At 45.0% G+C, this 15,461-nt stretch overlaps 2 protein-coding genes across 3 annotated transcripts in view; both read right to left on the bottom strand.

Moving 5' to 3' along the window:
• dock1 (dedicator of cytokinesis 1) overlaps nt 1-15,461 on the bottom strand; it is a 203,976-nt gene that overhangs the window by 134,016 nt on the left and 54,499 nt on the right. For both annotated transcript variants that reach the window (XM_086303948.1, XM_086303949.1), the window contains exons 19-23: nt 4,832-4,929; nt 3,075-3,164; nt 2,202-2,302; nt 1,981-2,109; nt 46-154 (exon numbers count right to left, since the gene is read on the bottom strand). In XM_086303948.1, coding sequence (XP_086160074.1) covers nt 46-154; nt 1,981-2,109; nt 2,202-2,302; nt 3,075-3,164; nt 4,832-4,929 — 527 coding nt within the window. The remainder of the gene's footprint in view (nt 1-45; nt 155-1,980; nt 2,110-2,201; nt 2,303-3,074; nt 3,165-4,831; nt 4,930-15,461) is intronic.
• On the bottom strand, nt 8,632-9,395 carry LOC147323539 (uncharacterized). Its single transcript, XM_086304791.1, has one exon. The coding sequence runs from the start codon at nt 9,379-9,381 to the stop codon at nt 8,632-8,634; it is 750 nt and encodes a 249-aa protein (XP_086160917.1). The 5' UTR covers nt 9,382-9,395.

Here is a 15,461-nt window from a genome sequence, read left to right as displayed (position 1 = left end):
GTTGAGCAACAGTATGCAGTTGGACTTGAGTGGTAATCAGCCTACCTTCACCATGCCAGTGTTCTCTGAATTACTGTTCATCATATCATTAAAGGATGTGAAAAGGTTCCTCAAGGACTCCATGAAGTCAGCCTCTCCTTTGTTCTCATAGAGCCTGGGAGGAGATGAAGTAGAGAATTACACTGGCAGATGATCACAAGGCTGTTGTGCGTTTCATCCCTGTGTAAACAGCCCCACCTGCACTGGAAATGACAAGGGTTTGATGCTTCCCTGTTAAATCATTAAAAGCAGCCAGCAGAAAGGCCCTGTTTTATCAATGCAAATATTCCTGGATCAGAACCAGAGACATCACTCTTGCTGCCAGCCAGATTAGCATTTAAAACAACATGACAAGACCCCGAAGCACCTGCCTGCTGTCATGCGGAAACAAAAATCTGAAAAATTTATGATCTATGCTAATGACTTTCCCAGAACACTATACAAGGAACAGAAAGCAAATGTCAAGCAAATATTAGGGTTCAGTGGCTTTACTTTCTCATATTTTCTCCAACTCGAATTACTAATGTTCCTTCCGCTAGCTTGGTTATGTGGAACAAATGCTGCCCACAGACTGTAGCAACCAAACGCCAATGATCACACTACAGCGACAGAAAACGCTTTCCCCCCATTTTTCCAAGTGTATGGGAACACACAGAAAGAAAGGACACATAATCCCTCAAAGATGAAAATCCTTAGTGCTCACAGAGACCGTAAATCTTAACAAAACTGGTCATTAAGTGGAAATGAGCCGAGCAGCAGCAGCGGCTTCAAATAATTTAGCGTTGCAACCGCTCAGTTTTAGAGAAATAAAATCAAAACTCGCAAGAGAAACTAAAACTGTGCAAGGTGAAATGGAGGTAAAGTGTTTAAATTCCCACTCCATCAGATATTACTGGCCTTCTGCACAGACGTGGGTTTTGTGTGGCTACAATATCTCAAGGGAATGGATGTATTACATGGTACAGGATAGCCACTGTTGAGGGCTTACAGAAATCGTGGGATTAGAGGCATCCGTCTCAGAGCTCCCGCAACAACAATTACTTAAAGCCGCTGCTCACCTGCAACACTAAGGAGCTCAGTGAGCCCTGGAAAGCTATAACAGTCGAATTGAATGAGGTGGGGGCAAATCTACAATTAAGGTGTTCTTCTGCACTTTCATAAAAGTTCTTCACTGACCCACAGTGAAAGGCTAAACATTTGCTGATGTAACCTTGGCACCTTCTTGTTAGGCTCCATCAAACCTAACTTTAAAGTTCATAAGAATTTAAAATGATGGCTTGCAACCAACCAAAGAAACCACTCCAACAAGAGCTAACACAAAGTGGGACCACCATAAAGCTTGAGTTTTCTTTTTCTCTCTCTCAGATATCTACGAAAGAAGCCACTTGGCACAAACTGGAACATAGAAAAGAATGGCAGTGCTGTGTTCTGTGAGGTAAAGGACAGAGTGTCCTCTAGACATTGGACAGAAAACCAATCAAACTCTGCACACTTAATTAGTCCAGGATCATACATCAGGCCTTCAGCCACCAACAGCTTTATTATCATTAATTTAACGTCCCCACAGCCTATTATAAATACATCCATAGAAATGACCTCATCCAAAGACCATTGGCTTTTACTTGTTTCAACTTTATTACACCGGAGCTGAGGTGTGCTGCAGAGAACTCGGTGTTACAAAACGCATTGCTCTTTTATAAAAGACGACTGAAGCCAAGAAATTATTTAAAGGAACAGCAGCAATTAAAGAGAAAAAACTATAAATTTAGAAAGACCATCTTAAAAAGTTCAAAAGCTTTCTTGTACTTTGATAAGACAGCTTATCAGACTCATACTTGAGCACAGTTACACTGAAAATACTCTTCACAGTAGCTTTATAACAAAACTGCATGCATTATGATGCAATGTTACACTTTGCAAAAAAAAAAATACCACACGTACTGGTTAAAGAGGACTCTGGATCGGACGATGAACTTGAAGATGTATTCCAGAGCTTTCATGGCCTTCAGCAGCTGTTCTGTCAGCTTATCTGCATTGTCCACGTAGTTTTTCAGAACTTTTGTCAGCTTCCTGCAAATAGAAACACAGAGTGTGGATAATGTGTTAATCATAAAGTGGAACACGCATGTTTATAAATGTTTCTGTAAAGAAATTAAACTCACGTGTATGCCAGTGTAGCACTGAAATGCTTTCGAATGTAGGTCTCCAGAACTGGATTAAAGTGCTGGAACTTTCTGTCGGCTATAAGCCCAATAATGAACACCTATCAAACAATAAAGACATAGTTATTAAAAAGTAAATTAAACGCACCAGGAAAGCCTAACTTAATAATTCAGAGCCCCCCAAAACTACCCGTCTTGCTCAATATATCAAAACAGATTGGGAAATTAAGCAAGGTTGCATTTGGGCAGAAAACCATTTTCTTTCAATTCTCTGCTCTGCAGATAATCTAGGAACTCAACAAAAAACAATTACTACCAGCTTTCTGTGAATGACAAAAACTGCTCTTTTGAACTGCATGCTAGACAAGTTTCAGGCTAATACTTTGAATCCCATTATCTGCAGCCCATGAGAGGACAAGGTTAATAATCATAACCTGTTTTTCCCCCAATGTAAAGTCTTTTTTATACTATATATTGCAATAAGCATGTGAGCATGTTCAATAAAAATGCTTCACAGGCACTAAGAATTCATGCAATTCAATGCAGCAGCTATCGAACATCAGTGGCAATGTGTGGAGTTCAATGTTAACGTACAGCAATGGAATAAAAAAATTTTAGAACTAAAACAATATAGCCAAAAAAGCAACCAAAAATTGCTTTGTTCACTTTTAAGGGCAGAAAACAGGTAGCTGCATACAAATTAGGGTACCAAACAGAGCAGGGATGCCTGTCAAAAACCATTTTAACACATGAAGTATTTCCCAAGTTATTATATTTGCTTCTGAGCTCCAAACATGTCCAAATGTTTATTGGCGCTGACAGGGAACTCTATTATAAATTATGCGCTGCCGTTACAGCGGGATTCTTCCTTACCAAGGCATCAAACACCAGAGTATCAAAAGTGTCACTGTCAGAGTTTTCCATCATGATGTTGAAGAGAGCATCCAGAGTGTCTTGCAGAAACTAGAATGACAGATGCACGGCATGTTATGGCAGGCCAACAATGAGGCGTGTCATTCAAAAAATAAAAAATAAAACATGCATATGCTAAGTCCTAATCTCACAGCAAGTCCACACGGTTCTGTCAAATAAACCGAGTCAAGCTGATCATGATTTCTTTCCTCTGGCATGCACATTCAGTTTGTGTCATTAAAGTGATAACTAACATTAGGACAAACTAATTCATCCGACGTTTAAAGGAATGACAACAGCTAAACCGATTGTGAGTCTTTGGGAGATTTTTAACTTTTGTGTAGGGAAAACTGTGCAATAGCATTTTTAGGTTTTTATATAGACATTATCCTATAATGATTCAAAGCAAACTGATAAATAAAAATAGAGAAATACACAACAAAAATATGTTTAGCACCCCGGCCCTAAATACGCCTCTATCATTTGAATGGCGCAACCAAAGTGGCAAGTGAACTCCTGCTGTGACGGTTCCATGCTACCCATTACGCACCCTTTACAGCTGTTAACATACACCAAAATAGTTCTATGAAGAGAGTGATCATTTCCCTGTCAGCAGCACCTCCAGGAACACTAACTACATACATCCTTCCTCTCTGGGGAAACATGCTCCATTTACTCAGCCAATTCTGCAGCAATGTAAAAACAGATGTAAAAGTGTCGGGAACAGAGCCATCACTCTCTACTGCGCTTGGTCTGTCATCTCAGAATGGATGAGATTCATCATCTTCTCAACGAGAAACCAACACATTGTACGGTATGCGGCGTTTAAAGTGAAATTCGGTCTCACAAAGGCTGGACCGCATGACAAGGACAACGGCGCAGTGACCTTTTCGCTCAAACGGTGTCACATTAGGGAGATGGGAAATAAAAAACAGAACAGGAAACATTTTTTAAAAATGTGTTATGAACATATTTGTGCTTTATGTTAACTACAATGGGGGAAAATGAAATGATGAATAAATAATGTATACTCTTTTGATAAATAGTCTTTTAAATGCCAAGATGAAAATGCTATCTAATTGCCCACCGACAGCCTTGAAGCGCTTTGAAGCAATTGAGTGCTAATGCGGTGGTAATAATAATCACACTCCTGTGGTTTAATGAACTAGTCCAGCTGTGGTAGACATCTATCTGGCCTGATCAAAACTGTCTAGGTGAAGGACTTCTTTAGATAGGCTCCAAGCTGCCAGGCACCCAACCTGCCCCTGCAAAACTTTCTCTAAATAATGATTATTCATCTGCCCCATGCTGAGCACTTAAAGGCCCTGCCTAAATCTCTGACAGCAGGTCATCTCCTCCCTGTCTGTAGACAGTGTGGGGTACTATGCACTCCCTCCTTGCTAAAGCCATTAAAACAAAAGCAAAAAAAGTGGCAGCCAACTCCTTATGACAGGCAGCGACATCATTTGTGAAATTGCTGCCAGGAAGCTGTAGCTTTCAGGAAGAGTATGCATCGTTTGTGACTGAATGTTTATTTGAACAGCTGTTAAGATCTGTTTTTCGTCCATTTGTGCCGATCTCTGTCAAAGCAAAGGAATTAGGTACATTTGCAAGGCGATGAACATTGCAAAAGAAAGTGAGACGCATTTATTTATGTTTACTTAAGCTTTGACTGAAAGCGGTTTAACTCAACCGAGCGGTAATTTTGGGCCTCTGACCTTCACAACCTCGCCACCCTCCACCTTCATTAGCTGACGTAGATTCTGCTGCAGAAGGCTGGTGTTGGAGCGCCACTTCAGCAGCCCAAGTAGGTCCACTGGAAAAAGACAAAAGGGAAAAAAAGCTGTCAACACAATGCATAGCTTTCACCCAGAAAATAGTAACGGCGGGTAAGGAGACTGTGCAAGAAAAAGTCCACTATTTGCATTTAATGAGATTAAGGTCTTAGCATGTTTTTCCAAGACGTCGCCATAACGTTCACATCAGTTTACAAATTTCCCAAACACAAGGTTAGCAATTTTGTCCTTACAAAAAAAGGAAAAAAATCCCTTTGAAAATGGACAGGTGCAAGAAGTGGACAGAAAACGAGTGAAAAAGTTTGGCTCCTTGGAGACTAAATATAAATAAAATTAGTGTTTGCTCAAAACTTATGCTGCGTTTGAGCCATTCTAGATTCTGCCGATCTGGGTATCTCCGCCTCTGCAGCATAAATTTTGGCTAGGATTTTTAATTCGAGTCCCAAACATAAAAAATGTGCATTAATAAAACAGTTCATATTGTCGTAACAACCTTATTATTTTGATTGTGTGGCTGTATGATCTACAGAATCCCATTAACCCTTTAAGACCTACCATCGAACTTAAGGTTATGTATATAACCCCGGTTCTCTGAGTAGCATGAGTGAGTGTCTCACTATGGGAACGCCTCCTGCGTGACCTCATCAGAAGCTCAAATACCATTATGCCAGCCCTTACAGGCTGGCTAAGTGACGCCCATGTCAGGAGGGGCCAGTGCCTCCCTATATAATAGGCTGACATAGCATCAGATGTCATTCAAAACAAGCCCACCTCTTCCTCGCTTCCATAGCAAGGAGGGCGGTCTGGTGAGACACTCACTCATGCTACTCAGAGAACCGTGGTTATATACATAACCTTAAGTTCTCTTTCATAGCATTCGTTTTGTGTCTCACTATGGGAGAAATACTGACTCCCGGATTGCCAGACATGCCTGTTAAGAAGACAACTGTCCCCAACAGCACTTCACAGGGGAGAGGCCCCCACCCGGGAAGAGCCTGCACTGAGGACTGAACGCGCTAGGTTAGGTGCTGTCACATCTAACCTGTAAAACCTAGCAAATGTATGAGGTGAGGTCCAGCATGCAGCTGCACACACCTCCTGAATAGAAACTCCCCTAAAGAGAGCCCATGAGGTCGCCAGACCTCTAGTGGAATGCGCACGTAAGCCAGCAGGGGGCTGAAGGCCCCTGCTAGTATAGGCCAAGGCAATTGCTCCTACTATCCAATGGGAGAGGCGCTGTTTAGACACAGGCTTTCCCATATGTGGTTTAGCCCAGGACACGAACAGCTGGTCACTTTGTCTGACACTCTGGGTTCGGTCCATGTAAATGCGCAGAGCACGGACTGGACACAAGGTATGCCGCTGTTGCTCCTCTGAGGAGAAAGGCGGTGGGCAAAAGGCCGGCAGTTCTATAGGGGAACATGTGCCGACAACCTTCGGGACAAAGGCAGGGTTGAGCCGCATACAGACCCTCGTATTATCCGAGGAGAACTGAATGCATGACTGATGCACTGAGAGAGCGTGTATCTCTCCCACACGTTTAGCAGAAGCTAAAGCAATTAAAAGAGCCGTCTTCAAGGACAGAAATTTCAACTCAACCTGTTCCAGGGGTTCAAATGGGCAACAGGAGAGCGCAGCCAATACTGTGGGAAGGTCCCACGATGGAGCCAATGGCCTAGACGTAGGCAATTTACGCCGTGCACCCTTCATGAAACGGCATATTAAGGGATGCTGGCCAACAGTCTTTCCCTCAAAACCAATATGGCAGGCTGAAATCGCTGCCAAATACACCTTGATGGCGGAGAAGGCTTTACCCCTATTAATCAGGGCCTGAAGAAATGACAGAATCACAGCCACAGAGCACTGAAAAGGGATGGCCTGTGATTCTAAGCACCAGCCTTCAAACACACGCCACTTATGCTCATATAGCGTCCGAGTAGACGATGCTCTAGAACCCTGAATAGTGTCGATAACACTATGAGGGAGCCCCACCGTGTTCAGGTTAAACCACTCACGGGCCAAGCCCACAGAGCCAGCCTCTCTGGGTGGGGGTGGAATATTTCCCCCCGTGCCTGAGACAGGAGGTCTCTGCGTAGTGGTAACAGCCACTACGCTGTTACCACTCAGCACAGCTGCTGAAAAGTCTCCGCCAGCCAGTGTTTCCCTGGCCAGTGCGGGGCTATCAGGATCATATAGTGACTTCTCTCCCTCACTCTGGCCAGGGTTTGAGAAATGAGGGCCACTGAGGGAAAAGCATAGAGGAGGGTTCTCGGCCACTCGTGAGCTAGAGCATCCACCCCGAGTGGAGCTCTCTGAACGTTCAGCGAGTAAAACAGGGGACACTGAGCATTCTCCCTGGATGCATAAACGTCCACGGTCGCCAGACCGAATCGCAGCCAGATCTGCTTCACCACCTCCGGGTGAAGCTTCCAGTCCCCATACAGCGGGTTGCCCCTGGAGAGAAGATCTGCTCCAAAGTTCAAGATCCCCGGCACGTGAGTTGCTCTCAGTGACAGCAGGTGAACACTGCTCCAGACTATCAGTCTGTGTGCCAGCGTGTGTAACTTGGGGGACCCCTGTATGAGAGCATTTGTGTGACAAGTCGCTCCCTGGCGGGTTGGGGCTGCCACCAGCCAATCGTCGATGTACGTGGCCACCCGAATGCCCTTTTTTCTGAGCGGGGCCACTGCTGCCTCGGTGCATTTCACAAACACCCTTGGGCTCAGTGAGAGACCAAAAGGCAGGACTACAAACTCGTATGCCATCCCCTGGAAAGCAAATCTCAGATACTTTCGGTGTGGGGGATATATGGGGATGTGGAAATAAGCATCCCTCAGGTCGATTGATGTGAACCAGTCGCCCGCTCGTACAAACCGTAGCAGCGAGGCGTGCGTCAACATCCTGAACTTGTATGTCCTCAAATGCCGGTTCAGGGCATGGAGATCCAGAATGGCTCTCATCCCCCTCCCCCTTTCTTTGGCACAAGGAAATACCTTGAATAAAATCCGCTGTGCATTTCCTCGGGAGGGACAATTCTTATAGCTCCTTTGTCTCTCAAGGTGGAAATTTCCTCCAGGAGAAAACTGGCAGACTCGCCCGGAGCACGAGAGTAAACAATTTCTTTGAATTGTGGTGGAGCGACACTGAATTGCAGCCTGTAGCCCTTTTTCAATGTCCTCAGCACCCATGCTGACTGAGTGCAGGTGGCCCAGCTCTTCATGTGAAGAGACAGAGGGCTCACTGGCCACTCCACCGAATATGGCGTTTTGGCGCCCCCTTGTGGTCGCAGCGCGAAACATACGTCATTTCGGCGTCCCGTCACCTCTGTCACAGGCAAGCGAGGTGACGGGCTCATCTGCATAATCACAGCTGTGGAAACGCGAGTCTCCACGGGCTGCGTTATGGCAGACGGTGCTCCGTTTTTCAGCATGTTTGATTTTCTCATGTGTTTTGCAAGACTCGACAGCGCCCTCGGCAAACTGCCTGGATGCGCGTGTCGGGGCTTTTTTAATACAGAATGCATGAGAGAAGTGCTCGTGAAACAACACTGCGAACTTTGGCTCTCTTTCCCTCTGGCGGGTCCGGTGACAGGAACGCCGGCCCGAGTCAAGCACTCTGTGTGGAACATGTCCCGTTGAACTTGCTCTGGAACGGAGCTGGGAGGCGGGAGGGTGGCCGTGAAGGGGGGAAACTGGGTTCGCTCCCGCCTAGAGGGGAGGCTGTCAGGCCGGCCGCTTCTTCCTCCTCACGATCGCGGCAGCGGGGGGAGGAGGGGCCGCTTGAGGTCTGGCCTGGGGAGACTGCTTCCGAGTCCATGGATTCTTAGGGGCCCCGGCAGCCTGGGGGGCTGCTTGCGTCTTAGGCACTTTGGGAATCCTGAAAGCGGGGACCGGGCGAGACGCTGCCTGCGCGAATGACTGGCGCGGCGCTGCTGGGGTGGCGTGCTGGGCCCTCCTCGGCAGGCAGAGTTTCAGAGCCTCATCATCTCTCTTTTTCTCCTCACATCTCTTCTGCATGGATGTAACAGCCGCACCGAAGAGACCGTGAGGGACGACAGGGGTGTCGAGGAGTTGCTCTTTTTCCTTAGTCGTCAGGTTGGTGAGCCCGAGCCAGCGTGCTCGCTCCTGAAGAACCATGAGGCCCATGGCTCTCCCAGTAGCCTGTATGGCTACCTTGTGGAGGCGGAGGACGTGGTCAGTTATAACGCAGATTTCTTCCCACACTGTGGTATCTGTGTTAGCTGTCATGCCCTCTTCTAGCTCAGCTTGGTAAGCCATTAGCATAGAAGAGGCGTTGTGGGCTCTTACTGACAGAGCCGCTGCCTTGTAGCACTTATCTGTAAGGCTAGACTGGAAGCAGTCTGTTTTGGAGGGGAGAGATGGGGCCGATGAGGACAGAGACGTCTTCGGGTGAAGATGGCTCGCCACCAACGGCTCCACTTGTGGCATCCGGCGGAGGCCGATAGACTCCATCCCCTCACAATCCAGCAGGGAGCTCCCCACGATGGAGTGTTTCTCGCTGCAAGGTTTTGCTTTCCACGTCACCGCTATCTCATCGAGTAGCTCAGGGAAAACAGGCAACACATGCTTCCCCGTCTTTTTCGCTTTCGGCAATTTCTTACCGTCAAAACGAGACTTTACAACCTCTGTTTGTATGGCGGGCCACGGGATGTTGAGCCTAGCGGCTGCGCGCTTGCACATGTCCTGCATGTCGAGATCCAGGGGAGACGGCGGTGTCGGTTTTTCAACCTCGCCGGTAGCCGAGGGCTTTGGAGCCCAGCTGATGCTAGCCAAGGAGGTGGAATCTTCCTCCTCGCCGTCGTGGCGAGCAGGAGCTCCGAGTCAGCCGACTCATCTCCGTCCTCGTTAGCATCTCCTCCCCAAGTGACTCCAGCATCGCGGAAAAACACACGATCTCCGTGTGCCTGCAGCGACGGGAAAGCGGTCGCGATGGGCTGAGGGTTTGCCTCTGCCCAGCTCGGCCCTGGCGTTGCGGCCAAATCATCGGGCATCTCAGTTTCTCCTTGCGCCGCAGCAGCCTCACACAACAAAGGGTCGCCGCCCGACAGGTTAGCCTGGCGAGCTAGCCTGCGGCGGAGTAGTTTGCGTGGGAAAGCCACGCAGTGGATACAGTCGTGTGCAGGTGTCAGGGCAGCCTGAGCGTGAGATAAGCCCAGGCATGCCGCACACACGGGGTGTGTATCCCAGGCAGAAATCTTCTTGCCACAAGGACAAAGTTTTGCAACTTCGTTGGCCGTCGTAGCCATGGTTAGCTAGAGGGTTGCGCACGTTAGAGAGACTGACACTGAGTGCGGAGAATATTGCTATTCCTCGCTAACGTGGGTTGAAAAGTGTTGCTACTTTTCTACAGGTATTGCTACCTAATGTGTAAAACCGCTAGCGTCGAAGGGTATTGCTACCTGATGGTGAAGCTAGGGGTACCTTTATTAGCAAAGTGTTGCTACTTCGCTTTTGGAAAGTATTGCTACTTCCCTGGGTGAAAGTATTGCTACTTGGCACCAGCACTAGCTACAGAACAGTATTGCTACTGCTTGTATGCTAGTGGACAACTGAAAAGCTGGGAACAAAGCGCCCGGCGACCGAGTTGTTTCACTCGAATCTGTGGACAGTTTAGCTTTAGCGCCCAATAGCACAGTTGTCTACAGGCTTCTGTGAGAAGCGAGAATGAAAGAGAACTTAAGGTTATGTATATAACCACGGTTCTCTGAGTAGCATGAGTGAGTGTCTCACCAGACCGCCCTCCTTGCTATGGAAGCGAGGAAGAGGTGGGCTTGTTTTGAATGACATCTGACACTATGTCAGCCTATTATATAGGGAGGCACTGGCCCCTCCTGACATGGGCGTCACCTAGCCAGCCTGTAAGGGCTGGCATAATGGTATTTGAGCTTCTGATGAGGTCACGCAGGAGGCGTTCCCATAGTGAGACACGAAACGAATGCTATGAAAGAGAACCAAGTCCTAAACCAAGCTTATATTATATTTTTACATGCTGTAGTGCCATTTTTGGGAGCATTTCAAGTTGCTATACATCAATACAACCATTATAGCCCAAATTTTAATAATATGTCTGCATTAAGTGCATAGTAATTACATAAATTGCAAAAAGGTGCAATAAACTACAAAAAAAATTGAAAATCGTTTTTGTTTTTTTAACATATATTTCTAGTTAGAGAAATTTAAGAGGCTTATCCCTCAAAACTGTAAATACAAAAAAGTTGCACAAAATAGTTTCCCACCACAGGAAATTTATTTTAAGTGTCTTCATAGTTTTATTTTTGAAATACACCAATTTTTATATACTGCAGGAAAAACGAAAATAAATATTATAATGCAAATTTGAAAAAAAAAACAAAAACAAAAAAAAAAAACCAGCATATGCATCAAAATAAACTATTTCCAGCAGTGCAATATGAGTCCTAAGCATCCCAGAAACGACACAGAAAGTCATAAGGTCAAATATAACTTTTAAAAACACCAGTATAGGCTCATAAGGCCCTGATGGTAAAAAACTACATTTCCGCAAAATGACGTCACTTCCGGTTTCGGCCAGGACATGGCGGACATGCGATAGTTCGCGCTGATGGACGTAAGAAGTGTTACAAACAGCTGATCGGATCGGCAAAGCGTGTTTCTGGAATATTATGTTTTTGTTGCTGCAAGCGCTTTTTATGCAGTTTTTGCAAAGCCATATGTGAGCCATATGTGGAAGGAAACCGTGACTTAGGACAAGCTGATGGCATAAGATGTAAGTACAACTCCTCCGGTTTCATATGCAAAAAAAATTATTGCGCTAGCTTACGTGGTTGCAGTGCTACCGAGATTTAAAAATAGTTGCGCAAAACAGAGCGTGCCCGCTCCAACCGGCTTTAAAGGGTTAAAAGCAGCAAATATGGGCGAAACCAGGAGTAAGCAAAAAACCAAAATAAACAATTTATCATTTAAGAAAAGTTTCCATTTAATGTTAATTTTAATTCATTTTATCGTATAAACAGATTTTTCATATACATTTTCTCAGGTATAATCCTGAGAGATTCCCAGAAACATCTTTATAGTATATTCATGATGGTTTATTAGCTTTCATGAATATATACTATATTCAGCCTCATCTGACTGAAGTGAATAAGAAGAATCTCTTTGGCATTCTTGCAAACCTAGTCCCTAGGGGCTGCCTCTCCCCGTTCGCCATGGCTGATTGGCTCAGGAAGAGTCAATCAGCCATGGCAACACAGTAATGGATGCCCATCATCTGTAAACCTGACAGCCTATCAGGGTTCAATCACAAGAACCTGTCTCAACTACCAGGGTCCTCCGTCCCCAAGGAGATATAGATTTGGAAATTGATGCTTCAGCACCTCAGAGATAAATGGAATAATGTGAGAATAAATCATCAGGCAGCTTGGTCCCAGTGGGGCAGTGGTGTTAAGAGGCCAACTACGTGTAGCACATGGGGCTGTAAGGCACAGTGTTGGGGGGCAATCAGTTTTGTTCTGGAGAAAAATACTGAGAGCCTTTTACAAATAACATCTGTCTGAGAACGGATGTTTCCACAGGCAGTGGGAATTTAAAAGACTGTGGAAGTAACTGGCAGATGGAGAGCAGTGGAATAATTAATTCAGAGAAAATAGGTTACATTGTCAATGCGCAACTGAAATGCAAAAGACTTCACATTACCATTTGAAAGTTTGTTTACGGAACTCCTTCACAAAATCAGTTTTGTTCACTTTTAAAAGCAAACACAACCACTAAGGAGTCTTGATAGCTTGTTCTTTGCCGTTAATAGTGACAGCCTTGTATGTAGTCGTTTAAACGTTTAAAAGTACAGGCTTCTTCAGCGCACTGATGCTGGAGTAGCTTCAATACGAACATGGATTCCATAGTTTTAAAGCTGCTTTGTTCATAAAAATGTGTTTTCTTTCCAGCAGAGGTGGGAAGAGTATTTTAATCAATTTCACTGGGCTAGGTTCTCTCCCACGTGTGCTGTCGCTGAATCTCTGCTCTGTTTAGCGAAGCACACTGTAAATGCCCAGGGAAGAGCTAGGAGCCACTTCACGGGAGCTCACAGCACTGGGAGGCCGCCTGCATAAATCTAGCTTAGTTAAAAAGAGTGTTTCATCTCGGATGTGGGGATCAGCAGTGAGGAGCCATGAGTATAAAGCATGCAGTCTGTTGCAAGGGGCATTTCTAGGGCTCCTTTTTCCCTTTGCAAGAATAAGTGCTCAGGATAAACTGCTGGTGAGCGAACAGGCATCACAGCCATTCATACAGGCACTTTTTTATAAGTGCTTTCCATCTAATAATTACACTCTGGTGGACGGATCCGAAAGCAACTTGAACCTAAGGGTTGAACCACCAACCTTCTGATTAGTAGATGACCTGCTCTACATCCAGAAACAGATCTTACCGCAATTACATTACTAATCATATTAATTATACTGTCACATATTCTCCAAACGTAAACATCAAATTGCTGTTTCAGCAAACCAACAGTCAAAACAACCCGAAATATTTGGTTTGATATTGTATAAAACAGGAAACTGCCAACACATCTGATGAGCTGGAATCATGTGATCATTTCATTTACAGAAATGCAGAAAATGGGACAGAGATGACTATTGGACAAACACACCTAGATCTTAAAGAGCTTCTGGGTTTTTAATAAAGAAGCCTGAATCTGGTATCATGGGAAATATTGTGGATAGATTAGCCACAATATCAAAACCAAAGACAGGTAAGTAAATAATATTGATCCTCTAATAACAATGCAATGTTTCTGCTGTTTCTTGTACACTTTCTTTTTTTCTGTAGAAGGGATATTGGATGGATGGGTAAAAAAATAAATAAATCATATGACAATGGTAAACTAAACATGCGGACACAGGCAAAAAAAACTGCAGTAATGGCTAAAGGAGCCTGCAAACAAGCCCAAGGCATTGACCGAGCATCCAGCCTCCCTGGATTCCAACTCAGAGCATCCGTCCAAACCACTGAAACGAGCCACACAAGTTACTAGACCCAAAGCAATAGCTGCCAATGTCCTCATGCCACCTGCAAATTCTGCATCCCTAATGGATAAGAGCCTACACAATATAAATGAGGCGGTTTTAATGTTGCGGCTGCTCTGTGTACAGTGCTTTATTAAAATAGCTGGAACCTTTTCCTCGAGCTTTAGCGTGGGATGATATATCCCATACAACACACAGCTGCACAAAGTTTAATCAAACTTTGTGCAGCGACGAGGCCATCTGATCCCCAAGCACCCACCGGCACCTTGCAAATTATCAGCACAAAGTGACAGGTAAATATGGAGAGCAGAGCTGCTCTACAGGAGTGAATCTACAGACCAGGACACATACTCCCCCTCCCTCCCATCACTCTAGCACAGGGAACGAGATAAATCAGAAAATGGCAGGCAGGGAGGAGAAATAGGAGCAGAGAATAGTGCTGATTGATATATGCTGCATACTACGCATCTACATAACAGCTGAGACAACCATTTGAGCCACTATCATTACTTACAGGAGAGGCAGGCTCTCCTGTAACTGAGACGACTCATTCATTGACATCACCACCCCCTGAGCCGAGTAGGAGGGCATGCACAATTGTATTTAAATGACAACTTATACCACAGACTAAACTTAATAAGCTTCAAAGGGAACATTACTATAACAACATGCGACACCCACCGCTTTCACACATTATATGCAGAAGCCCTCTGACAACAAAAACCTCCCGTTGTCTTAGAGAAATGCCCAGAGCCTGTTGTGGGGTCTGCAGTGATCCCATTAATGAGGCTTTATAAATGTTTGCTGCGCATGCTATTAGGTTGTATCCCGGACAATTAGCTTTATCGGCATTTCACGTCTTTTTTAGACTGCAATGATTTAGCACAAAAAGCGCTAAAATCATTACAAGTGTCACATAAAGCCTGTGCTACTGACAGGTCAGAGATTCAGCTGTAGTTTTTAAATTGCCAGCACGCCAAGACCATGCATCGTTGTTCAGAAAACAGCTGATCTCACCAAGGCATCTGTCAAACTTTGGGATAATCTCCCTCTGAAATGAATTTTTTTTACCTAGTAGTCTTAATGTTTACATGCAGATTGTTTTTCCCCATAGTCGGGCAGTCGGATAATCACCAAGCTGGAAACATCTCTACCTGAAAGCAAATATTGATCCTACTTTTCAGGAAAAAAATTTCTGGTTCAGCTTTGACCTAATGTTTTGTAGCTTTATGTGACCTCTGCAATGAGAGAGTCTTACTGCCTATTTGAGTGCTTTAGCTTCACCACCTCATAAAAAGGGTAAAGCTGCCTTATTGCTGGCTTGATTAGAGGTTCTATGGATATTGTAAAGTATTGCACGAAAGTCTCGAGCCATCCCTCATTTCCTCATTTTTTGTTAGGAAAATGGGAAATACATACAGTAATTTACTGAAATGCAAAAACAGTGTTTGGGCACTAATCAGCTGTTAATTAAATGATCTTTCTTCCCGTTCTTATGATCAGTTTAAACTTGCAGGTTTTCTTCACCAT

The sequence above is a fragment of the Aulonocara sp. 'chitande type north' Nkhata Bay genome, linkage group LG8 (genome assembly GCF_057382095.1).
Source record: "Aulonocara sp. 'chitande type north' Nkhata Bay isolate Kocher_YH1m ecotype deep benthic linkage group LG8, A_spYH_male_GT1.1, whole genome shotgun sequence".
Taxonomy (NCBI): domain Eukaryota; kingdom Metazoa; phylum Chordata; class Actinopteri; order Cichliformes; family Cichlidae; genus Aulonocara; species Aulonocara sp. 'chitande type north' Nkhata Bay.
Note: the sequence above shows the minus strand (reverse complement) of the source record. Positions and strands in the feature narration are given on the sequence as shown.

What these genes read in the sequence shown, in the direction of transcription:
- LOC147323539 (XM_086304791.1), bottom strand. Translation starts at nt 9,381, where the DNA reads ATGGAGTCTATCGGCCTCCGCCGGATGCCACAAGTGGAGCCGTTGGTG.